Below are 26,532 nucleotides of genomic sequence, written 5' to 3'. Positions count from 1 at the left end.
AGCAGTTTTGTGCCTTTTAAGGCACCCAGCATTTAACCAACAGCCTTCCTGATCCGACACCAGAAATCTGATACAAAAGCTTAAAATGCTGGATATATTCAAATGGTTGGGCAGTATCTATGGGGAGAGAGGAAAGCAGAGATAATGAATTTCTCCTCATAGATGCTGCCTGACTGGCTGAGTGTGGATATTTCCAGCACTTTATTAGAATTGGCTCATTTCCAATACATTTATTTTATTTTAATCTTCCTTCTCTTTCCAGTTAGTGGAGTAGCCCCCATGAATACAGAAAATCTTAACAGTTAAATGTTTATTCTGCAAGCAGCCTGAATGGCCCAGAACTCTGTCAGTCTGGGTTCATGCTGAAATTCTAGGAGCTATTGTTTACACATTGAAATACACTGTGTACAATGCACAGAATGTTAATATTACAATACCTTGGCCAGCCCAGAGAGTAATTCAAGTGCTGCCAGTGAGATGCTCATATCTTGTCTCCACTGGGAGTTCAGTCTCTGTGTTACCAAATGGATGCTCCGAATCAACAGTCCCGTCGCTGTATCTGTATGAAGAGCTATGATATAACCCCAGTATCACACACCACGGGGGAGGGAAAACAACTAGGCATTAGTAACTAAAAGCAAAGCAATCTAAATCAGCATAAGCTCACAACCCATGCAGCAATGAACAGCATTCATAAAGGAGAACTGCTCCCATCCCAGTAGCAATGAGGCTGTGACAATTTGGTAGCCATTAAATAATGCTTTAGAATCAAAAGGACTTGAGTCTGCATATCAACAATGGAGGACCAGGTATTTGACTTCAATGGTTTGAGTTCAGAACAAAGAATGGGTGATTGTTACATGACAGAGCAGTTTCAGTTAAAAATAATTTGCTAAAATTTTTTCAATCCAATTCTTAAAAGTGAAACCTTGAAGTCTGATCTATTCTGCAATTTTCAAAATTACCCCTTTCCTACTGAAATATCTACATATGAACCACTCTGCTGAATAATGAGCTGGCATTAGTGGAACTGCACATTGGGATCAATGGGAGCAAAGCTGGATCCCAAACAATCTTTAGAATGACCATTTGGTCATTGTCCATAGTAACTTGTGTTCCATAAGCTAAAGAATCCATTAGCATAGGGAAAGGAGATGTCGATTTCGCCCTTCAAACCAGTTTCACTGCTCAACTGGAGCTGAAGAATAGTTTCTTCTCTCAGCAAATTGCGATTCTTTGAAATTGACTACTCCAGAAGCAGCTCAGGCTGTGTCGATGCGTATATTCTAGGCTGGTATGGACAGATTTTGGACTATATTCGAGGAATATAAAGAATGTAAAAGGAATCTTAAGAAAGAGATTAGAAAAGCTAAAAGAAGATACGAGGTTGGTTTGGCAAATAAGGTGAAAGTAAATCCGAAAGGTTTCTACAGTTATATTAAAAGCAAGAGGATAGTGAGGGATAAAATTGGTCCCTCAGAGAATCAGAGTGGTCAGCTATGTGTGGAGCCGAGGGAGATGGGAGAGATTTTGAACAAATTCTTCTCTTCGGTATTCACTAAGGAGAAGGATATTGAATTGTGTAAGGTGTGGGAAACAAGTAAGGAAGTTATGGAACCTATGACAATTAAAGAGGTGGAAGTACTGGCGCTTTTAAGAAATTTAAAAGTGGATAAATCTCCAGGTCCTGACAGGATATTCCCCAGGACCTTGAGGGAAGTTTGTGTAAAGATAGCAGGAGCTCTGACGGAGATCTTTCAGATGTCATTAGAAACGGGGATTGTGCCAGAGGATTGGCGTATTGCTCATGTGGTTCCATTGTTTAAAAAGGGTTCTAGAAGTAAGCCTAACAATTATAGACCTGTCAGTTTGACATCAGTGGTGGGTAAATTAATGGAAGGTATTCTTAGAGATAGTATTTATAATTATCTGGATAGACAGGATCTGATTAGGAGTAGCCAGCATGGATTTGTGCGTGGAAGGTCATGTTTGACAAACCTTATTGAATTTTTTGAAGAAGTTACGAGGAATGTTGACGAGGGTAAGGCAGTGGATGTAGTCTATATGGACTTCAGCAAAACCTTTGACAAAGTTCCACATGGAAGGTTAGTTAAGAAGGTTTAGTCGTTAGGTATTAATGCTGGAGTAATAAAATGGATTCAACAGTGGCTAGATGGGAGATGCCAGAGAGTAGTGGTGGATAATTGTTTATCGGGATGGAGGCCGGTGACTAGCGGGGTGCCTCAGGGATCTGTTTTGGGCCCAATGTTGTTTGTAATATACATAAATGATCTGGATGATGGGGTGGTAAATTGGATTAGTAAGTATGCCGATGATACTAAGGTAGGAGGTGTTGTGGATAATGAGGTGGGTTTTCAAAGCTTGCAGGGAGATTTATGCCGGTTAGAAGAATGGGCTGAACGTTGGCAGATGGAGTTTAATGCTGAGAAGTGTGAGGTTCTACATTTTGGCAGGAATAATCCAAATAGAACATACAGGGTAAATGGTAGGGCATTGAGGAATGCAGTGGAACAGAGAGATCTAGGGATAACAGTGCATAGTTCCCTGAAGGTGGAGTCTCATGTAGATAGGGTGGTGAAGAAGGCTTTTGGAATGCTGGCCTTTATAAATCAGAGCATTGAGTACAGAAGTTGGGATGTAATGTTAAAATTGTACAAGGTATTGGTAAGGCCAAATTTGGAATATTGTGTACAGTTCTGGTCACCGAATTATAGGAAAGATATCAATAAATTAGAGAGAGTGCAGAGACGATTTACTAGGATGTTACCTGGGTTTCAGCACTTAAGTTACAGAGAAAGGTTGAACAAGTTAGGTCTCTATTCATTGGAACGTAGAAGGTTGAGGGGGGATTTGATCGAGGTATTTAAAATTTTGAGAGGGATAGATAGAGTTGACGTGAATAGGCTGTTTCCATTGAGAGTAGGGGAGATTCAAATGAGAGGACATGATTTAAGAGTTAGGGGGCAAAAGTTTAAGGGAAACACGAGGGGGTATTTCTTTACTCAGAGAGTGATAGCTGTGTGGAATGAGCTTCCTGTAGAAGTAGTAGAGGCCAGTTCAGTTGTATCATTTAAGGTAAAATTGGATAGTTATATGGACAGGAAAGGAGTGGAGGGTTATGGGCTGAGTGCGGGTAGGTGGGACTAGGTGAGATTAAGAGTTCGGCACGGACTAGGAGGGCCGAGATGGCCTGTTTCCGTGCTGTGATTGTTATATGGTTATAGAGGTGAATTAAGGGTCATGGGGAGAAGATAAGAAAGTGAACTAAGGCTAAGATCAGATCTTACTGAACAACAGAGCAGGCTCAAGAAGTAAGTGGCCTGGGCCTGCTCTTATTTCCTTTATTCAAATGAAGATGCTTATCTCTGCCCCTACTCCCTTGGAGAACTCTCCACAGGTGGCATTTACATATCCAATATTTGATGCCCTCTGGCCTACTTGACCACACAAAACATTTGGAAAGCTTATGACCGGGAGTTAATGGAAGGAAGAAGAGAGAAAATGATGACTTTCTGAGCCCAATCTCAAGGCCCATTCCTCTACTGCAAGATACCAGACCTCCAACTGGGTCTTTATTGTTATAACTCTTTCCAGGGAAATGCTTGTTTGACATATGTGATGGTGAATATAACTGTCTTATTTAAACATTACTGACAACAGGATTACCTGCATAAAAGCCCAAACAGAATACTAGTGGCCAAACCAGAAGGCAATTGCCTCAGCTGCCCCATAACAACGGCCAATTGAAAGAAAAAAACGGAAGTACTGTTGCCTATATTCATACAGTGTTACTGCGTATTGTTTATATGTAGACTCACACAAACAAGCAAAAGAACTTTCAAGGTACTGTTCAGAAACAATACTGCAAAAGATTGCAATTTGTTGAGATGTTAAAGATCCTGGAAGGTATCTCATTACAGATTTAGTTTTGAAAATATACTTAGAATAGTTTTAAAAACACCTCTGGAATATTGTGGGAAAACATGTTTCGTGGATTGTGGATTTTTAAGTTCACCTTAACTTACTGGGAAGTACCAATCAGATTAATTGAGAAATAAAATAATTAATGTTATGAATCTCAATGCACAGAGGAAGTAGATTTTAAGAGGTTCAACTAACAAATCTATCAAATGGTAATCAACCCAAAATGCCACTAGAGTTCTACCTGAACCACTGAACGTTTCACAGGTGTGTGAGCATTTTTCACCTGACTGAACAGAGTGCCACGGAATCCTGTGGTCCTATAATTATCAATGTTCAAACATGGTATCAGGTGTGACAATTCTACCCAAAATGTCGACTGTTTACTCTTTTTCATAGATACTGCCTGGCCTACTGAGTTCCTTCAGCATTTTGTATGTGTTGCTACAATTTCACCCAGTAGGTTGCTCTGACTTTCCAGGCTGGGTTGGCCAGGGTGTAGGCGGGGGGGGGGGGGGTGGGTAGAGCGGCTGCAGAGTAGTGGCCAGCAGTTCTGATGACACAAGCATGCAGCTGAATTTAATGACATTCCAATAATAATGGTTTTGTGTGGAGAAATCAGGGATGATCATTCATTCAAGACCTGTGGGGAATATCTGCAGGTGGATCTGATATTGAAAACTCGGATATTTTAAGGTTCTATTTCACTGGAGGACAGACACTACAGTATTTTCCTGCACTCCTTTCATCCAGGCTCCAAAGAGGAGAACAGAGACTGCAGATACTGACACGAGGAGAATGTTGGCAGACTGATGGATCCCACTCCCCCACCCAACCCTCTCTCCCAGCCAATTATTCAACTTGGGTCCATGGATATGCCTAGATCAGACCTATCCCTTCCCAGCTAAGACACAACTGCAACAAGCACACTGCTAATGCATTTAAATACTTGACTACATGAGTTCAGCAACCACTCCTCTCCCATTGGGCCATGCTAGGGCGAGGGAAGGAGCAGTAATGCTTGTATTCCTAATCCAATTGTAATGAGCAACAATGTCATGACATCTGTATTGAGACACCATAAGTCATGCAGTTTTATCTGAACAGCCTTTCAGTTTTGCAGAAAGCCAGCAATAGCCCATAAGAGTGATGTGCGCCCCATAACCAATCTTAAATTCAATTATCAGATTATGCATTTAGCACCATACCATTTCATTAAAAACGTGTCTTTCTCAAGAGCCAGTTACAATAATCTTTTGGTTCTTGTGTAATATGGATGCTGTATAGGTGTCTGGAGGACATTTTAAGAAGATAGGGTAACGAGCCAGTATTCCATTTGTCATTCAGGGTTGCAATGAAATGATTAAACTTTCTTTTTCCTTCCACAAAAGTTGAGATAATTTGTATTTGAATTTGTTTAGATTTAAATTCAATTTGAATGCAAAAACAAAGTGTCCCAAATCCACTGCCACATTAAGCAGCATGTATCTGGGTTCAGATGGAATGGGAGGATTTGGCTCCAACTATAGGCGGTAAAAAAAACCCAAAGTACACGTGTGACTGGGTGGAGAAACAATTTACATTTAGAAAGAGCAAGCAGCACAAAATAATAAAATTTCATTAAATGCCAATCAAGTAATAATTATTTGAAGTATGTGCTTTATCTTTTGCCCTGTAAAAACAGATCATATGTATGGTGATAAACACAACTTATGGAAGAATTTAAATTGAGGATGAATATTTTCATGACACAAAAATACCTGAACCACCTATTGGGAGGGGAGACATACAAAAAAAAGAACAAAATTAACATGCAACACTGCAACATCTTTTACACACATGGTACAGTAGACACTTTAAAAGTGGTCAGGGGATATATTCAACAGCAGAGTCAGCAGTCAACAAGAGGTTTACAGCTTAGGCTTACAGTATCAGGCACACACCATTTTAGTACACTAAGCAAAATATTTTATAGTCAAGAAACCAAGGTGACTAGGGTGTCAGTGGGGAGGGCAAGGGGATCTGTAGAAATGGGAATAACTCACTGTGGATCCTGACCATAACGAACACTTTGCACTTCCAGTAAATGTAGCTGAGTTACAGGGCACCATTTGGCACTATAAACAGGTTTAATGGAATGGAGCCCAAAGAAAGATGGCGAGAAATCAGGAATAGAAGTTCTGCACCATCTGTTCAACTTACACGCCTTTATCTCCAATATTCTGTTGAGGGGAGCTGTGCTAATGGTGGACATCCATGTTGTCATCCAATGAGAAATGGCAGTACACCAGAGTTCCAGGGACCTGGGTTCAAAACCTAAGGTGCTATTGGTGAAGCGCCTAAAACTTCTCTAAAACCTCACAATAGAGTAGTGTGCTGGTAGACATTAACTATGCCTTAGTACAGGTTACTGACAAAAGGAAGTTAAAAGGAGATTTACAGAGAGGGATAGAAAAGGCGAGAGAGAGAAAGAGGGATAGAAAAGGTGTGTGTGTGGGGGGGGGGGGGGGGGAAGAGATCGAGATCGAAATTGGTTTGTGATACCAAAAGCAATTCAGAGAATTGCAACTGAACACAAAACAAATGGGAAACGCAGAGATGTGAGCAAAACATGGGAAGTGAGAAAAAGTGAGAGTCTAGCTAGAGATGCTTAATCTTTTGACATCACAGTTTATTGTTTAATGGGTGACATTGGCATAAAATAACACAACTTGGTTAGGAGAAGCAGCCAAGAGGGGAATAGCTGCTAATTACTGACTCACTGTTAACCCTGTCCATCCTATTATTCAGATACAAGTTAGATAATGCTAGCAATGTTTTTTCTTTTGTTGTTCAGAATAGAAAAATTAATCTGCACAAAATTGCTCATCAAACCCCTTTGCTCTGAAGTTATAGTTATCTTGCCCTATGCCAGTTCCACATTACAAGCAAGAACAAGGTGCCTTCACCTTTGAAAAACTGAGCAATCGTGTCTGACTGAGTGATTGCCATATCATTTTTGCAACTAGTGGGGCTATGAACAAGAAACTCTACCAACATCCACTGCATTTGCTTAGAAACTGAATAAGAGGACACTGTTCCTCGTTCCAGTTTGATCATGACTGTCTGCACTTTCACTCAAGTTACCAGTACTGCCTCTGGAACCAATCCTAACCAAACCTATTCACTCCAGGTTTTCAATTTCAGTTTAATCAACTGGTTTACTGGTGCAAAAATAAATTTAGATTTTCCCCATCTCCTACCATGATCCTGATGTTATTGCAGCTGTTTTAAGTTCATCCTCCTTAGTTTTGGTGTTCCCACAAGGAAGTAATTTCTCTCCATCTTCCCAGATAAACTCTATAATCACCCTAAATTTCCAAATTTGATTATCCCTTAATTTTTCAGAGAACTGATACTTTAATCAGTATTCAGTCAGTGTTGGCATGTGGGCAAGTGGTTAAGGCATTGGTCTAGTGATCTGAAAGTCGAGCCTCAGCTAAGGGGGCATGTTGTGCCCTTGAGCAAGGCACTTAACCACACATTGCTCTGCGATGACACCAGAGCCAAGCTGTATCGGCTCTTGCCCTTCTCTTGGACAACATCGGTGGCGTGGAGAGGGGAGACTTGCAGCATGGGCAACTGCTGGTCTCCCATACAACCCTGCCAAGGCCTGCACCCTGGAAACCTTCCAAGGCACAAATTCATGGTCTCTTGAGACTAACAAATGCATATTCAGCATTGAATCTAAAATCAGCTTTTTCCCTCATTCTTACAGATTCATAGCACAGGAACAGGTCCTTCAGCCCATCTAGTCCATGCCAAACTATTATTCTGCCTAGTCCCATTGACCTGTACCCGGACCATATCTCTCCTGTGCACGTACTTATCCAAATTTTTCTTAAATGTTGAAATCGAACCTGCATCCACTACTTCCGCTGACAGCTCGTTCAACACTCTCACAACTTTCTGAGTAAAGTTCCCTCTTATAGCCTTCTTAAACATTTCACCTTTAACTCATGACCTCTAGTTCTAGTCTCACCAAACTTCAGTGGAAAAGGCCTGCTTGTATTTAACCTATCTATATTGTGTTCAATTCTGGTCACCTCATTATAGGAAGGATGTGGAAGCTATGGAGAGGGTGCAGAGGAGATTTACCAGGATGTTGCCTGGATTGGAAAACAAGTCTTATGAGGCAAGGTCAGCTGAGCTGAGACTTTTCTCTTTGGAGCGATGAAGGATGAGAGGTTGATAGAGGTCTACAAGATTATGAGAGGCATAGATAGGGTGGATAGCCAGTACCTGTTTCCCAGGGCATGAATAGCAAACACCAGAGGGCATATGTACAAAGTTTAAGGGAGGGAAGTTTAGGGGAGACATCAGGGGTAATTTTTTTATTTTTTTTATTTTTTAAACAAACACACACACACACTCACACACAGAGGGTTGTGGGTGCCTGGAATGACCTGTCAGGGATGGTAGTGGAGGCTAAAACATTGGGGGTATTTAAGAGCCTCTTGGACAGGCAGATGGACAAAAGAAAAATGGAGTGTTACGGGGTAATGTGGGTTTAGTACTTTTTTATAAGGAATATATGGGTCGGCACAACATCGAGGGCCGAAGGACCTGTACTGTGCAGTAGTATTCTAGTGTTATACCCTCATAACTTTGTACACCTCTTTTGCAAACTAAAGTCACATAAATCAAACACCACAAATTTTAGCTCTCTCATCTTGTCTTACTGAATATGATCATGTCTCTGTGACCTGAAACACTTAGACAATAAGATGGCTTGAAATGTGATAAATTAGCCCACAAAACTAAATTTTTCCAAATTTAAGCTATCTCTAGTCTAATAAAATTATTACACATCATCTAGACATCTTCTTACTATTTAGGTCCATCACAATTTCTTGTTTTAGTCTGCCACAAGTTGAACTACATCTCTATTCTCCCTGTGGACCCATCTTCCATTCCTTGTACTGTATACTTCAACTTGGCCAATTGGTCTCCAGCCAGCTGTCAACTTTCACTCGAGCTTGCTGACTTTCCGATGAGTGTCTATCACTTGTTTCTATTTAACAGAAGCTGAAAGAGTTATGAGAAGCAGCAGTTTTCTTGAACAATTGTATTAGGGGAAGTGGTGTGGGAGGAAGAGGATGTTCAGAGGAAAAGTACATCCATTAAATGGTGAAAATGCAAAGTAAAATCAGGAAACAGTGAACTTGCAGAACGATGACGTTGCCTCAGTATTTTCATCAGAGTGAATGACAGGGACTGATCAAATAAGCGTGATAATGATGATAACAACATAAAGAAACTTCCCAGCTAGAGAGTTTCTTGTTGGAAGCATGTGGCAACATTGCATGTGGTCTAACACTCAGATTGCCAACTGTTCCATTAGATTACAGTTTGGCACTACATAGATGGACTGTAATGATCTATGATTCCATTTCAAAAACTCGTATGCCACTGTTTAACTTAAAGGGAAATGAAAACTACAAAAATATCTGTTGAGGAATCTATGGATTTACAGAGGACTGGACTGGACTGGACATTGACAATTAAAGCAGTTAGAGAGGCAGCTTTGGAAAGGGAAAGTCATGCCTAATGACTTGGAATATTTTGAAGTTAAATATTAATGCTGATAAATGTATCATATTTGAATTTCCAGAATTCATTTGGATAGTCTCTCCACAGGATATTGATAACTAAGACTGAAACACTGGGATTAAACACTTTGCTTACGTGCAGATGCATTTACATTTTGATCCCTATATTTTTGTTGGCAGGATTTGCTTCAAATTTAAAGCAACAAAACATCCCCAAGTTTTGTGATGCCATATTTTCCTCTGAGACAAAATTAACAGAACATTTATGGAAGTGACAGAGTTTCTGGCATTTTTGAAGTGATGTATGAATTCATAAGAATAATTCATCACATTGTCAGAGCCAAAGCAAATGGACACCTTTTGAGTGCTATCATCATTGAATCTACATACTTGCAATCGCATATTAAACTAATTTGCAGCACTTCGCTAACAGAAAAATCATGGTTATCATCACCACTGCTTTAGACAACAGCACTAAACTTGAAAACCAAACATTAAAGGGCATATATTTCAGTTTAGAGGGGAAAGGAGATCTAAGGGGTAAATTTTTCACATAGGGAGTGGTGGGTTTTTGGAACAAGTTGCCAGAGGAAGTGGTGGAGGCAGGAACAACCACACCATTTATAAAGCTTTGGACAGGTACAGAGCAATAGAGGTATATGGACCAAATACAGGAATGTGGGATGAGAGTAGACAATTTTGGTCAGCATAGACAAGTTGGGCCATGCTGTACAGCTCTACTACAAACAATGCAACAAGCTGCACCCAAAAATAAAGTCACCTTTATGAATGACCTCAAACAAAAGGACAAAGCTAAGAATGCTGGGATATCAAGCTCTTATAAAATAGCAATGTGCCAATTACATCTTCTGTATTACAACTTTACCATTTCTGAACAAATTGCAAAGGATGATTCTGTTAAACTTGTGTTAGCATGCATGCTGAATATTCTAGCTTAATTGTTAGGAATGGCCCCCACAGTAAGTTTCAACTGAGCTGTCTGTACAGCTATGTTGTTAACATAATTATAAACAAATTAAGTATTTCAAAGTCTTTGCATTAAATCAGGTCAGCTGATTTTGTGAATTAGAAATTCAAACTCTGATTTCCTATCGGTAAGTTTAAAATAAAATCCAGGAAATGAAATGACCATTTGGAAATAGTGCCACCATTAGGATCAGCAACAATGTTAATTTGCCCAGAGCCCTGAATGTTACCAAATGCGCTTTCTGACCCACGTAAACCAACTCAAGTGATAGCAGGCTTCACAAATACCAAGTCTGGGGTGAAAACAGGACATGCTGAATACAGCAAGGACACTATAGCATCTTTGCTGTTTCCAGTCTGTCATCACTACTGTAAAATTTGTAGGAAATATTCTTGTTAAGTATTACATGCAAGCACGAAGACTTCTATGTTTCTAGTATAATACTTTCTCCAGGTCAAACCCATACAGAGACTGCAGTGTTACCAGAAGTCTAGAATAACATCCATAGCTTTGTCCTGTGTTAAATCAATCTAAATCAGTCAGTACGCTTTCATAGAAACATAGAAAACCTACAGCACAATACAGGGCCTTTGGCCCACAATGCTGTGCCGAGCATGTACTTACTTTAGAAATAGCTCTCTATTTTTCTAAGCTCCATGTACTTATCCAGGAGTCTCTTAAAGGACCCTATCGTATCCGCCTCCACCAGTGTCACCGACAGTCCATTCCATGCACTAACCACTCTCTGCATAAAAAACTTACCCCTGACATCTCCTCTGTACCTACTTCCAAGCACCTTAAAACTGTGCCCTCTCATGTCAGCCATTTCAGCCTTGGGAAAAAGCTTCTGACCATCCACATGATCAATGCCTCTCATTGTCTTATACACCTCTATCGGATCACCACTCATTCTCTGCCGCTCCAAGAAGAAAAGGCCAAATTCACTAAAACCTATTTTCATAAGGCATGCTCCAATCCAGGCAATATCCTTGTAAATCTCTTTCTTCTCAACTGTGATTTGTTTGTCCCACAAGGCAAAGGAAAACATGAAAAGGCAGCCTTACACTAAAAAGTCGTTGACAAAGGAAAAATCAAAAAACTTTAATGACCAAAATCTGAAATAAAAGCACGTCTGTTTTTGGCTCAAAGAAAATGGCAAAGAGCTGAACTAATTGTTTTTCTTTCTACTGATGCTGCCTGGGTATTTCCAGCACTTGTTCTTGGATTCATAAATAAAACTATTTTCTTATCTGTAAGAGAAGTGGTTTGAGAGCTTTATCCAAATTTAGCCTGATTTTAAGTCAGGAACATAGACAAAATAAAATATTTTAAATCTTAGTGGGAGTCTTGAATTTGTAGACTCCAATTGATATACTCCTGTAGATGAGGACAACCCTGTTTCCTGTTAATTATCCAGATTTTCAGTGTTTAATGCCCAACAATGAGATCACTAATGTAACTTTACTGAATTCAGTCATTACTTAGAGATTTTCTTTTTCGAGAAAAAGAGTTACTACAGCACTGCTGCACAATGCTTTACAGCACTGGCTATAAGACTGGGGTCATATGTCTGTAAGGAGTTTTAAGTTTTTCCTGTAACCGTGGCGGTTTCCTCTGGGTACTCCGGATTCCAAAGACATATGGGTTAGGGTTAGAGAGTTGTGGGCATGCTATGATGCTAGAAGCATGACGACACTTGCAGGCTGCCGAGTACAATCTTTATTGATTTAATGCAAACAACGCTTTTCACTGTGTATTGCTATACTTCTTCACTATTCTTGGTTGGTGTGGCTGTAACGAAACCCAATTTCCTTTGGGATCAATAAAGTATGTCTGCCCTGTCTGTCTGTATGCTTTGATGTACATGTGATAAATAATAATGCTCATCTCTAAAGTTTCAATCTCATTGAAGACCATAGGTGCCACCATACAGATCTGCCATAGTCACTTCAGATTATCTTCAACATTCGTAGTTAACACTTTTTAAAAGCTAAAAACAAGATGAAGAGTACAACTAGATAATAGTTTTAATAACAGGTTTATCTTACCATAATCCCGCAGGAGTGCTTGTGCAGGCCTTTCACTATCCGGTGTCGTAGCCTCAGAGCTGCCAGTACTGGTCATACTGATACCGCTACTGTTTCGGCTGTGACTCTTGAGTGATGTGTGAGTGCTATCACCAACGCTCTACAAAAAGACGGCAGAGTGAAGGAACAAGTACAGTTTGATCAGAGAGCTACACAACTGAACTATTCTGCTGTGCTGAAAACCAAGCTGTAGAGATGAGGTGGACTACTCTTCCAGTGCCTTATGCTCAAAGGACTTCTCATTTACAGAATTAAAATATGCACAATGGCTGCTTACCAGCTCTGTCTGAGATCCAATTGCTTCCAAAAGAGCAGAATCTTGAACAATATTTAACATGGCGCCTAAAAGGAAAACATTTCATTGTTGACTGATTAAAATAGTGACAACCAAAAATCAGTTATGAAAAAAGATAAAACGTAAACTAACCTAGAATCATCTGTGTGTTGTTGGGATCTGTTTCAGTCTGTAGAGCACCAATTAACACATTGACAAGCCTCAACTTCAGAGAGAGAAAGGTAATGGGTTTGTCATGTGAAGAAGATTCCTCACTGCTGAACTTTCCTTCCAAAAGCACCTGAGAGGTAAAAAAAAAACACCTGTGGACATGGCTTGGATTCATGAATTATGGTTTTGTTTGAACTGTTTTATTTCAAACGAGTCAGTTCTGCCATTCAATCATGGCTGATCCTTTTCTCCCCTCCTCAATCCCACTCCCCAGCATTCTCCCCGTAACCTTTGATGCTGTTGCCAATCAAGAACCTACTAAGCTCTGTCTTAAGTACACCCAATGACCTGGCCTCCACAGCTGCCTGTGGTAACAAATATCACTAATTCACCACCCTCTGGCTAAAGAAATTCCTCTGCATCTCTGTTTTAAATGGACACCCCTCTATTGTGAGGCTGTGCCCTCTTGTCTGAGAGTCTCCCAAAATGGGGAACATCTTTTCCACATCTACTCTGCCTAGGCCTTCCAGCATTCAAAAGGCTTCAATGAGATCCCTCCTCATCCTTCTAAATTCCAGTGAGTACAGACCCAGAGCTATCAACCTTTTCTCATATGATAACCCTTTCATTCCTGGAATCATCCTTGTGAACCTCCTCTGAACCTTCTCCAATGCCAGCACATCTTTTCCTTGATGAGGAGCCCACAACTGCTCACAATACTCAAGATGAGGCCTCACTAGTGCCTTATAAAGTCTTAGCATCACATCCTGCTTTTGAATTCTTGACCTCTTGAAATGAATGTTAACATTGTATTTGCTTTCCTCACCACCGACTCTACCTGCAAGTTAACCTTCAGGGTTTTCTGCACAAGGACTCCCAAGTCCCTCTGCATCTCAGATTTTTGAATTTTCTCCTTTTTAGAAAACTGTCTGCACATTTATTTGTTCTACCAAAGTGCATGACCATGTATTTTCCAACATTGTATTTCATTTTCCACTTCCTTGCCCATTCTTCTCATCTGACTAAGTCCTTCTGCAGCCTACCTATTTCCTCAACACTACCTGTCCCTCCACCAATTTTTGTCTCATTTGCAAACTTGGCAACAAAGCCGTCTATTTCATCAGCAGTCCCAACACCAACCTCTGCGGAACACCACTAGTCACTGGCAGCCAACCAGAAAAGGATCCTTTCATTCCCGCTTGCTGCCCCCTACCAATCAGCCAATGCTCCAACCATGTTAGTAACTGGCCTCTTAACTTGGTAAACAGCCTCATGTGTGGCACCTTGTCAAAGACCTTTTGAAAGTCCAAATATACAACAACCACTGCATCCCCTTTATCTATCCTACTTGTAACCTCCTCAAAGAATTCCAACAGGTTCATCAGAAAGGATTTTCCCCTAAAGAAAACCATGTTGACTTTGTACTATCTTGTCCTGTGTCACCAAGTACTCCATCACCTCAACCTTAACAATTTACTCTAACATCTTACCAACCACTGAGGTCAAGCTAACTGGACAATAATTTCCTTTCTACTGCCTTTCTCCTTTCTTAAAGAGCAGAGTGACATTTGTAATTTTCCAGTCCTCTGGCACCATGCCAGAGTCCAATGATTTTAGAAAGATTATTACTAATGTCTCCACAATATCTACTGCTACCTCTTTCAGTACCCTAGGGTGCAGTTCACCTGGTCTGCATGACATATGTACCTGTATGTCCTTCAGCATTTTGAGCACCTTCTCCCTTCCCCACACCATCCAACATCTGGCACACTGCTAGTGTCTTCCACAGTGAAGGCTGATGCAAAGCACTTATTTAGTTCACCTGCCATCTCCTAGTCTCCCTTTATTATTTCTCTCACCTCATTTTCTAGTGGTCCTATATCCACCACTCTCATCTCTCTTGATTTTTTTTTACATACTTGAAAAAGCTTTTACTATCCACTTTTACATTGTTTGCTAGCTTGCTTTCATATTTCAAGTTTTCCCTCCTAATGATTCTTTTAGTTTGTCTCTGTAGGCTTTTATAAGGTTCCCAATCCTTTGTGTTCTCACTAATTTTTGCTTTGTTAATTTTGATTGTTAAGTTTGAGGCCTAAGGTAGAAGGACTTGAGTTATACAGCTCTCGTTACATGCACTTGCAGTTCAACTCTTTGAATGATAACGCAGAAAGTTTGAACCTTGGTGGTTATTTCTGTTTCTGATGATTGAAAATTGCAAGTAAGCACTGTCTGAGAAAATGGACAACATCGGCCTTTGTACAGTCATCCGCTACCTCTGTCTCAAAGGCTTATCACCCAAGGAGGTCCACAAGGACATGGTGGCAACACTAGGGGAGGGAGAAAAATAAATGTGCTAGGTTTTCTAAATTGACTTCTTCTACATTAGGCCACAAACTTATCAATCACCCCTCATACATAAGCTTTAACTTATCTTTTCATCCACGGTTGAACTATTTTGCCATTTGAGTATTTCTTCATGTTTGGAATACATAAATATCCTCAAGCCATTGCTGCTCTGCTGATGTCCCTGCCAGCATTTCCTTCTAATTTAATTTGGCTAACACCTTTCTCAAGACCGTAAGATATAGGAGCAGCAGCAGGCCATTCTGCCCATTGAGTCTGCTCTACCATTCCATCATGGCTGATCCAATTCTTCCAGTCATCCCAACTCCCCTTCCTTCTTCCCACACCCTTTGATGGTCTGGCTAATCAAGAACCTATTTATCTTTGCCTTAAATGCACCCAATGAGTTGACCTCCACAGCTGCTCATGGCAACAAATTCTACAGATTTACCTCCCTCTGACTAAAGTAATTTCTCTGCATCTCATTTTTAAATGGACATCTTTCAATCCTGAAGTCATGCCCTCTTGTCCTAGACTCTCCTACCATGGGAAATAACTCATACAACTGTAATTTCCTTTTCTCCACTGAAATACTACCACGTCAGTCTTTGATTTCTCCCTATCAAATTTCAAGTTGAGCTTAATCATATTGTGATCACTGTCTCTCAAGGATTCTTTTACCTTAAGCTCCCGAATCACCTCTGGTTCATTACATAACACCCAATCCTATATAGATGATCCCCTCCTAGTAGGCTCAACAACAAACTGCTCTAAAAAGCCATCTCATAGGTATTCAACAAACTCGTTCTCTTGAGATCCATTACCAACCTGATTTTCCCAATCGACCTGCATGTTAAAATCTCCCATGACTATCATAACATTGCCCTTTTGTCACACCTTTTAAAATCTTTTAAAAGACCCTACTGCATCTACCACCTTTACATTCCTGTCACCCACCACTCTCTGTGTGGAAAAACCTACCTCTGATATCCCCTTTGTACCTACTCACAAGTACCTTAAAACTCTGCCCTCTCATGTTAGCCATTTCAGCCCTGGGAAAAAGCCTCTGACTATCCACACGATCAATGCCTCTCATCATCTTATACACCTCTACCAGGTCACCTTTTATCCTTAGTCCCTCCAAGGAGAAAAGGCCAAGTTCACTCAACCTATTAACATATAACCATATAACAATCACAGCACGGAAACAGGCCATCTCGGCCCTCCTAGTCCGTGCTGAACTCTTAATCTCACCTAGTCCCACCTACCCGCACTCAGCCCATAACCCTCCACTCCTTTCCTGTCCATATACCTATCCAATTTTACCTTAAATGACACAACTGAACCGGCATCTACTACTTCTACAGGAAGCTCATTCCACACAGCTATCACTCTCTGAGTAAAGAAATACCCCCTCGTGTTTCCCTTAAACTTCTGCCCCCTAACTCTCAAATCATGTCCTCTCGTTTGAATCTCCCCTACTCTCAATGGAAACAGCCTATTCACATCAACTCTATCTATCCCTCTCAAAATTTTAAATACCTCGATCAAATCCCTCCTCAACCTTCTACGCTCCAATGAATAGAGACCCAACTTGTTCAACCTTTCTCTGTAACTTAAGTGCTGAAACCCAGGTAACATCCTAGTAAATCGTCTCTGCACTCTCTCTAATTTATTGATATCTTTCCTATAATTCGGTGACCAGAACTGCACACAATATTCTAAATTTGGCCTTACCAATGCCTTGTACAATTTTATTCTTATAAGGCACGCTCCCCAATCTAATTCATATCCTTGAAAATCTCCTCTGCACTCTCTCTTTAGTACTTGCCACCTTCATGTAGTGAGGTGACCAGAACTGAACACAGTACTCCAAGTGGGGTCTGACCAGGGCCTTATAGAGATGTAACATTATCTCATGGCTTTCAAACGCAATCCCATGGTTGAAGGCCAACACACCATATGCCTTCTTAAAAACAGTCAACCTGCGCAGCAGCTTTGAGCGTCCTATGGACATGGAACCCAAGATCTCGCTGGTCCTCCACTTTGCCAAAAATCTTAACATTAATATTACATTCTGTCTTCAAATTTGACCTACTGTATCAAAATGAACCATCTCACACTTATCTGGGTTGAACTCCATCTGCCACTTCTCAGCCCAGTTCTGCATTCTATTGATGTTGCACTGTAACCTCTAACAGCCCTCCACACTATTCACAACACCTCCAACCTTTGTGTCATCAGCAAATTTACTAACTCATCCCTCCACTTACTCATCCAAGTCATCTATAAAAATCATAAAGAGGAGGGGGTCTGAGAACAGATCCCTGTGGAACACCACTGGTCACCAACCACCATGCAGAATATGAACCATCTACAACCACCCTCTGCCATCTGTGGTCGAGCCAATTCTGGATCCACAAAGGAAGGTCTACTTGGATCCCATGCCTCATTACTTTTTGAATGAGCTTTGCATGGGAACCTTATCAAATGCCTTCCTGAAATCCATATACACTACATCCTTGAAATTGCAGGGGCCCTGGCAGAAATATTTTAAATGTTGATAATCCACTGTTCAGGTGCCAGAGGATTGAAGGATAGCTCATCTGAGGACGTCATGTGATGACGTAGGATCGAGACGCTGGAACCCAGCTCTCTCGTAAAAAATCAATAAATTAATGTTGTGAGTGAAGAAAAGTTAGTCAATACTTTTCTAAAAGTTACTTATAAACTACTCCGGATTGTTTCAAGTTATGCCTCACAAACAGAAGATGAAGAAAACTACTACCGTGAAGACAACGCAAGTTGGAACAGAATCAAGGCCCACTTCTGCCAAAGAACCACGGGCTCAGGTACATTATACCACTGGCGATACAGAACAGGAAACTGTGGCAACATCGACCATTTCTAAAGAGAAAGATCAACGAGAACTGCGCAAACGTGAAGGAAGGAGCATGCGCAAACGAGAGCAACCAGAACTACAAATTCCAGTTATGACTGAAACCGAAAGTGAAAGTGAATCTGAGAGAGAGTCAGATTCTCTGGAAAAAATCAGACGAAAATGGAGGTAAAAGCTTTTCTGGAAATATAGAAAAGACTTTGATGCAAAATAATGCGTAAATTAGAAAAATTAAACGCATTAAAAGTAATCCAAAAAAACGTGATAAATATGGAGATTATGTTTGATAAAATGACAAAAAGACAGGAAAAAATGGAAAAGAGAATTATAGATTTGGAAACTACAACGGAAGACATAGTTGAAAGAATGAATAAAATGGAAGATGATATTACTGCCTGGACATCAGAAAGGAAACAATTTATGGAAAAAATTGATAAGCTTGAAAATTTCAGTAGACGAAACAATATTAAAATTGTTGGACTTAAAGAAGATAGAGAAGGAAAAGGTCCAATAAATTTTTTTCAAAAATGGATTCCTGAAAAATTGGAAATGGTAGGAGAAACTCTAATTGAGATTGAAAGGGCTCATAGAGCCTTAAGGTCAAGACCTCAAGCTGATCAAAATCCACGATCAATTTTGATAAAATGCTTAAGATACTAAGATAAAGAAAAGATCCTGAAGGCGGCTGCCCAATGTGCCAAAAAGAGAAACGGGTCATTGATGACAGCAGGGAAGGCAGTTCTTTTTTATCCTAATATAAGTTATGCCGATGATACTAAGGTAGGAGGTGTTGTGGATAATGAGGTGGATTTTCAAAGCTTGCAGGGAGATTTATGCCGGTTAGAAGAATAGGCTGAACGTTGGCAAATGGAGTTTAATGCTGAGAAGTGTGAGGTTCTACATTTTGGCAGGAATAATCCAAATAGAACATACAGAGTAAATGGTAGGGCAGAGGAACAGAGAGATCTAGGAATAACTGTGCATAGTTCCCTGAAAGTGGAGTCTCATGTAGATAGGGTGGTGAAGAAGGCTTTTGGAACGCTGGCCTTTATAAATCAAAGCATTGAGTACAGAAGTTGGGATGTAATGCTAAAGTTGTACAAGGCATTGGTAAGGCCAAATTTAGAATATTGTGTGCAGTTCTGGTCACCGAATTATAGGAAAGATATCAATAAATTTTAGAGAGTGCAGAGACGATTTACTAGGATGTTACCTGGGTTTCAGCAATTAAGTTACAGAGAAAGGTTGAACAAGTTAGGTCTCTATTCATTGGAGCGTAGAAGGTTGAGGGGGGATTTGATCGAGGTATTTAAAATTTTGAGAGGGATAGATAGAGTTGACGTGAACAGGCTGCTTCCATTGAGAGTAGGGGAGATTCAAACTAGAGGACATGATTTGAGAGTTAGGGGGCAGAAGTTTAAGGGAAACACGAGGGGGTATTTCTTTACTCAAAGAGTGATAGCTGTGTGGAATGAGCTTCCTGTAGAAGTAGTAGAGGCCAGTTCAGTTGTGTCATTTAAGGTAAAATTAGATAGGTATATGGACAGGAAAGGAGTGGAGGGTTATGGGCTGAGTGCGGGTAGGTGGGACTAGGTGAGATTAAGGGTTCGGCACGGACTAGGAGGGCCAAGATGGCCTGTTTCCGTGCTGTGATTGTTATATGGTTATATGGTTATAACTTTTTGAAGAGAAAGAAGGAATTTAACCCAGCGAAAAAAGTTTTATGGGAAAAGGGTTATAAATTTATAATGCGTCACCCAGCAACACTGATAATTTTTTTGGAGGAGGGAAAAAGAAGATTTTTTACCGATTATCGAGAAGCGGAGGAGTTCGCACAAAAACTTCCATCTACTCACTAATTACACATAGAGATTTCCAAGCGTAATGGATTAAAGATGAAGATAGAGACAGTGAATGGAAGTGATGGACATTTAAGGATGATACAGGGGAGAAAAGCAAAATTTCAGAAATACTAATTGAGAGTAGTATTTTTTTCTTATATATATACTTTTTTATGTTGCGGGGGGGGGGCTGGGGAGCTTTGGATCGATTACTACGGGATTCACGTGTGTAATCATGGCGATCGCCATGACCCGTACAACAGAGGGGGGTAATGTTGTGTTCTTTTTTTTCACAACATTAGTAGGGGGGTATTTTGTTTTTTTCTTTATACTCTATTTTTCTTCTATCTTTCCGCCTGGATGATCGGTGGGGACACACATAGCAACATGGAGAATCTTAAAAAGATTTCCCAAGATACCATGAAAGTTGAAAGATTAGGTATTATTATAGATTAGAGTAACATAATTAAAAATAATGACTAATTTACTGAATTTTTAAAGTTTTAATGTTAATGGGCTTAATGGACCGGTGAAAAGAAAAATAATTTTAACATACATTAAAAAAATGAAAACAGATATAGCTTTTTTACAAGAAACACATTTAACAGACATAGAACATCAAAAATTAAAAAGAGACTGGGTTGGAAATGTTATTGCAGCTTCATTTAATTCAAAGGTGAGAGGAGTTGCAATTTTGGTTAATAAAAATTTACCAATTAAAATACAAAACATATTAATTGATTCAGCAGGGAGATATGTAATTATACATTGTCAAATTTTTTCAGAACTATGGACTCTTATGAATATTTATGCACCAAATGAAAATGATGTAAAATTTATACAAGAGGTCTTTTTGAATTTGGCTAACGCACATGTCAAAATATTAATAGGTGGAGATTTTAACTTTTGTCTAGATCCAGTTTTAGATAGATCAACAAAGGTTGTTACAAAATCAAAAGTAGTAAAATTAACTATCATTGATGAAAGACTTAAATTTGATTGATATATGGAGAAGAATTAATCCATATTCATTTTACTCAAATAGACATAAAACATATTCAAGGATAGATTTTTTCCTATATCAACGAATATTCAAGATAGAGTGAAAAATATGGAATATAAAGCGAGAATATTGTCAGATCATTCTCCTTTGATAATGACATTGACAATGATAAAGGGGAATCAATTTATAGATGGAGATTTAATTCAATATTACTAAAACGTCAAGATTTTTGTGATTTTATGAAAAAGCAGATTCAGTTCTTTTTAGATACAAATTCACATTCAGTTGATGATAAATTTATATTGTGGGAAGCAATGAAGGCATATTTGAGAAGTCAGATAATATGTTATACTTCTAAAATTAAGAAGGAATATATGATAGAAATAGATCAATTGGAAAAAGAGATTACAAAATTAGAAAAAGAATCTCAAAGAAATATGACAGAAGAAAAACGAAGACAACTTATTAGTAAGAAGTTACAATATAATACACTTCAGACATATAGAACAGAAAAAGCAATTATGAGAACTAAACAGAGATATTATGATATAGGTGAAAGATCACATAAGGTCCTTGCATGGCAGTTAAAAACAGACCAGACTTCTAAAACAATAAATGCAATTCGAACATGAGAAAATAACATTACTTATAAACCATTAGAAATTAATGAAATTTTTAAGAATTTTTATTCTGAGTTGTATAAATCAGAATCACAAAATGATAATGTCAAGATAGAAAGGTTTTTATCACAAATAACTCTTCCAAAATTGAATACAGAAGTACAGAAGGGATTAGATACGCCTTTTACATTGAAAGAGGTCGAAGAAGCCCTAGGATCACTTTAAAGTAATAAATCTCCAGGAGAAGATGGTTTTCCGCCTGAATTTTATAAAAAGTTTAAAGATTTATTAATTTCTCCTTTTATCGAGTTAATACATCAAGTGGAAAGAACGCATAAACTTCCAGAATCTTTTTCGACAGCTATTTTAATAGTATTGCCAAAAAAAGATAGAGATCTTTTAAAACCAGCATCATATAGACCTATTTCTTTATTAAACACTGATTATAAAATAATAGCAAAAATCTTATCTAACAGATTATCTAAATACTTACCAAAATTAGTACATATGGATCAAACAGGATTTATTAAAAATAGACAATCGGCAGATAATGTAACTCGGTTATTTAGTATAATTCATTTGGCGCAAAAGAGGGAGGAAATGAATGTGGCAGTTGCTTTAGATGCAGAAAAAGCATTTGATAGATTGGAATGGGATTTTTTATTTAAGGTATTGGAAAAATATGGATTAGGAGTATCTTTTATAAAATGGATTAAAACCTTAAATACTAATCCCAAAGCTAAAGTAGTGACAAATGGTCAAATTTCAACACCATTTCAGTTAACAAGGTCAACTAGGCAAGGTTGTCCATTATCACCTGCCTTATTTGTGTTGTCGATAGAACCATTAGCTGAATTAATTAGAATGGACCCAGATATTAAGGGTTTCAGAGTTAATCAGGAAGAATACAAGATTAACATTTGCTGATGATGTTCTGCTTTACTTAACAAACCCATTGCACTCGTTGCGTAAATTATCCCATAGATTAGAAGAATATGGGAAAATATCAGGTTATAAAATAAATTGGGATAAAAGTGAAATTTTACCTCTTACTAAAGGAGATTATAGTCAATGTCGATTAATAACTCAATTTAGATGGCTGGCAGATGGTATAAAATATTTAGGTAGAAGAGTTGATAATGATATAACGAACTTATATAAATTAAATTACTTACCATTATTGAAAAAAATTCAAGAAGATCTTGATAAATGGATGGTATTACCAATAACATTAGTAGGTAGAGTAAATACCATAAAAATGAATATATTCGCTAGACTACAATACTTATTTCAATCACTACCAATACAACTACCCCAGAAGTTTTTTCAAGAGTTAAATAAATATGTGAGGAAGTTTCTTTGGAAAGGTAAGATGTCAAGAATATCGTTGGGAAAATTGACATGGAAATTTGATCTAGGAGGATTACAACTTCCAAATTTTAAGAATTATTATAAAGCAAATCAACTTAGTTTTATTGCATCTTTTTTTGAGAGAGATAGACCGGCATGGATTAGAATAGAACTAGATAAAATAGGAGAAAATACACCAGAAGATTTTATATATAAATGGGAATCTAAATGGATACGGGAGAAGAAAGAATCTCCTATATTAAAGCATTTGATTGATTTATGGAATAAGATAAATGTTGACGATGAGACAAAGAAATCTTTATTAGCAAAGAGATCTTTAATTCAAAATAGACTTATTCCTTTTACAATGGATAATCAACTTTTATATAATTGGTTTCAAAAAGGGATTAGATATATAGGAGATTGTTTTGAAGGAGGTATATTAATGTCATTTGATCAATTAAAGAATAAATATAAAGTATCAAACAACACTCTTTTTTGTTACTTCCAATTAAGGGCTTATTTAAGAGAAAAATTAGGTCAAACAATGTTATTGCCGAAATCTAATAAACTAGAAACTTTAATTCAAAAAGGAAAGACTAAAAAATTTATTTCTTGTATGTATAGCTTGATTCAAAAACAGGCAATTAAACAAGGAGTCCATAAGTCAAGACAAAAATGGGAAAGTGATTTGAATATTAAAATTGAAGAAACAAATTGGTCAAGACTATGTCTTGATAGTATGACAAATACAATAAATGTCTGGTTAAGATTAGTGCAATATAATTTTTTACATCAATTATATATTACACCACAAAAAATAAATAAACGCAAATTTATCCAATCAGTGTTTCCGATGTAAGCAAGAAATCGGTACTTTTTTACATTCTACTTGGTCTTGTTCTAAAATTCAACCTTTTTGGACAAATTTAAGAGTTTTATTGGAACAAATTATTGGAACACAACTTACACATAATCCAATATTATTTTTATTAGGTGACATTGAAGGGATAAAATCGAAACCCAAATTGAATAAATATCAGGAAGAATTTATAAAAATTGCACTGGCAGTAGCCAAAAAGGCTATTGCAGTTATTTGGAAATCGGATGCATACTTAAGTATAGATCATTGGAAGAATGAAATTTACAGCTGTATTCCACTTGAAAAAATTACTTATAATTTAAGAGATAAATATGAAACATTTTTGAAAATTTGGCGCCCTTATTTACAAAAGACAGGATTAAATATATAGGTGCTCCAAAGATAAAATAATTGGTTATTTGGGGAAAGAAATAAATATATATACTGAACTCCGTGGAGCATGTGGGGATCTCCCGATATCCAGGCACTCTTTCTTTTCTTTCTTTCTTTCTGTTTTTTTCTATAGGGATGTTAGGGGGGAGGGGTTAAGGGGAGGGGGGGAAGGGTATATATTTTTTTAAACATATTTTCTTTTTCTTTCTGTAATTATTTGAAAACTGAATAAACATTTTTTTTTAAAAATAGGATAGCTCATTTAGTTCCGTTGTTTAAAAAAGGCTCAAAAAGTAAGCCGGGAAATTATCAGCCGGTAAGTTTGACATTGGTAGTAGGTGAATTATTGGAAGGAATATTAAGAGATAGGATCTACAAGTATTTGGTTAGACAGGAACTTATTAGAAACAGTCAGCATGACTTTGTGCATGGTAGGTCATGTTTAACCAATCTATAAGAGTCTTTCGAGGAAGTTACCAGGAAAGTGGATGAAGGAAAGACAGTGGATGTTGTATACATGGACTTCAGTAAGGCCTTTGACAAGGTCCTGCATGGGACGTTAGTTAGGAAGATTCAGTCGCTAGGTATACGTTTGTACATGGAGAGGTAGTAAATTGGATTAGACATTGGCTCAATGGAAGAGGCCAGAGAGTGGTAACGAAGGACTGCTACTCCGAGTGGAGGCCTGTGACTAGTGGTGTGCCACAGGGATCAGTGCTGGGTCCATTGTTATTTGTCATCCATATCAATGATCTGGATGATAATGTGGCAAATTGGATCAGCAAATTTGCTGATGATACAAAGATTGGAGGTGTAGTGGACAGTAAGGAAGATTTTCAAAGCTCAGAGGGCTTTGGACTAGTTGGAGGAATGGGCTGAAAAACGGCAGATGAAGTTTAATGCGGACAAGTGTGAGGTATTGCACTTCGGAAGGTCAAACCAGGGTAGAACATACAAGGTAAATGGTAGGACACTGGAGTGCAGTAGAACAGAGGGATCTGGGAATACAGATACATAATTCCCTAAAAGTGGCACAAGTAGATAGGGTTGGAAAGAGAGCTTTGGTACATTGGCCTTTATAAATCAAAGAATTGAGTATAAGAGTTGGAATGTAACGGTGAGGTTGTATAAGACATTGGTGAGACTGAATTTGGAGTATTGTGTGCAGTTTTGGTCACCTAATTACAGGAAGGATATTAATAAGGTTGACAGAGTGCAGAGAAGGTTTACAAGGATGTTGCCTGGACTTGAGAAACTGAGTTACAGAGGAAGGTTGAATAGGTTAGGACTTTATTCCCTGGAGTGTAGGAGAATGAGGGGTGATTTGATAGAGGTGTATAAAATTATGATGGGTATAGATCGAGTGAACAAGCAGGCTTTTTCCACTGAGGCTAGGGGAGAAAAAACCCCAGAGGTCATGGGTTAAGGGTGAAGGGGGAAATGTTTAAAGGGAACATTGGGGGGGGGCTTCTTCACGCAAAGAGTGGTAGGAGTGTGGAATGAACTGCCAGATGAAGTGGTGAATGCGGGTTCACTTTTGACATTTAAGAAAAACTTGGACAGGTATACGGATGAGAAGGGTTTGGAGGGATATGGCCCAGGTGCAGGTCAGTGGGACTAGGCAGAGAAATGGTTCGGCCAGCCAAGAAGGGCCAAAAGGCCTGTTTCTGTGCTGTAATATTCTATGGTTCTATCCTGTGTTCTACCTCTATTAATGCATTTTGTTACTGCCAAATGTACTGATACACACCCTGATGGCTACAATTATGTCCTATCATCTGCCTGCCCTTCCTGACAGCCTGACTGCATGCTAACGGTTTAGGAATAAACCAAATAATTGGGGACCTTCACAATGGGTCAATTTCTAGACACTATGATGGAGACAGAATCAGCAGTCCTTGAGACAATGTGGATTTATTACAGTAAGATAGCAAACAGTTATCTTAAATCTTTTTGACGAAATAGCAGTGAGCATTGATGAAGGAAATGAGGATGATGTATCAGTAAATGGCAGAATCAACTTGGCAAACCTCATTAGCATTTCAGAAATATTCCTCTTGCCCTATCCATCTTTCTGCAACTTCAAACTAACCGGTCTTCTCTGTTTTCCAGTTCTAATGAACCTGAAACATTAGCTGTGTTTCTCTTTCCATAGATCTCACCTGACT

General features: G+C 38.6%; 1 protein-coding gene across 6 annotated transcripts in view; it reads right to left on the bottom strand.

Annotated features, from left to right (window-relative positions):
- The window catches only part of ralgapb (Ral GTPase activating protein non-catalytic subunit beta), a 192,179-nt gene that overhangs the window by 83,277 nt on the left and 82,370 nt on the right, over window positions 1–26,532 (bottom strand). For 4 of the 6 annotated variants that reach the window (XM_059981071.1, XM_059981070.1, XM_059981074.1 and 1 more), the window contains 4 exons: window positions 13,036–13,183; window positions 12,886–12,950; window positions 12,570–12,708; window positions 438–571 (listed from right to left, as the gene is read on the bottom strand). In XM_059981071.1, the coding sequence (XP_059837054.1) occupies window positions 438–571; window positions 12,570–12,708; window positions 12,886–12,950; window positions 13,036–13,183 (486 nt within the window). The remainder of the gene's footprint in view (window positions 1–437; window positions 572–12,569; window positions 12,709–12,885; window positions 12,951–13,035; window positions 13,184–26,532) is intronic. The other 2 variants (XM_059981073.1, XM_059981075.1) reach the window with 1 other exon arrangement.

The sequence above is a fragment of the Hypanus sabinus genome, chromosome 9, assembly GCF_030144855.1.
Source record: "Hypanus sabinus isolate sHypSab1 chromosome 9, sHypSab1.hap1, whole genome shotgun sequence".
NCBI classification, from domain to species: Eukaryota; Metazoa; Chordata; class Chondrichthyes; order Myliobatiformes; family Dasyatidae; genus Hypanus; species Hypanus sabinus.
The sequence above is the reverse complement of the archived record's forward strand: the minus strand, read 5'-3'. Positions and strand labels throughout refer to the sequence as shown.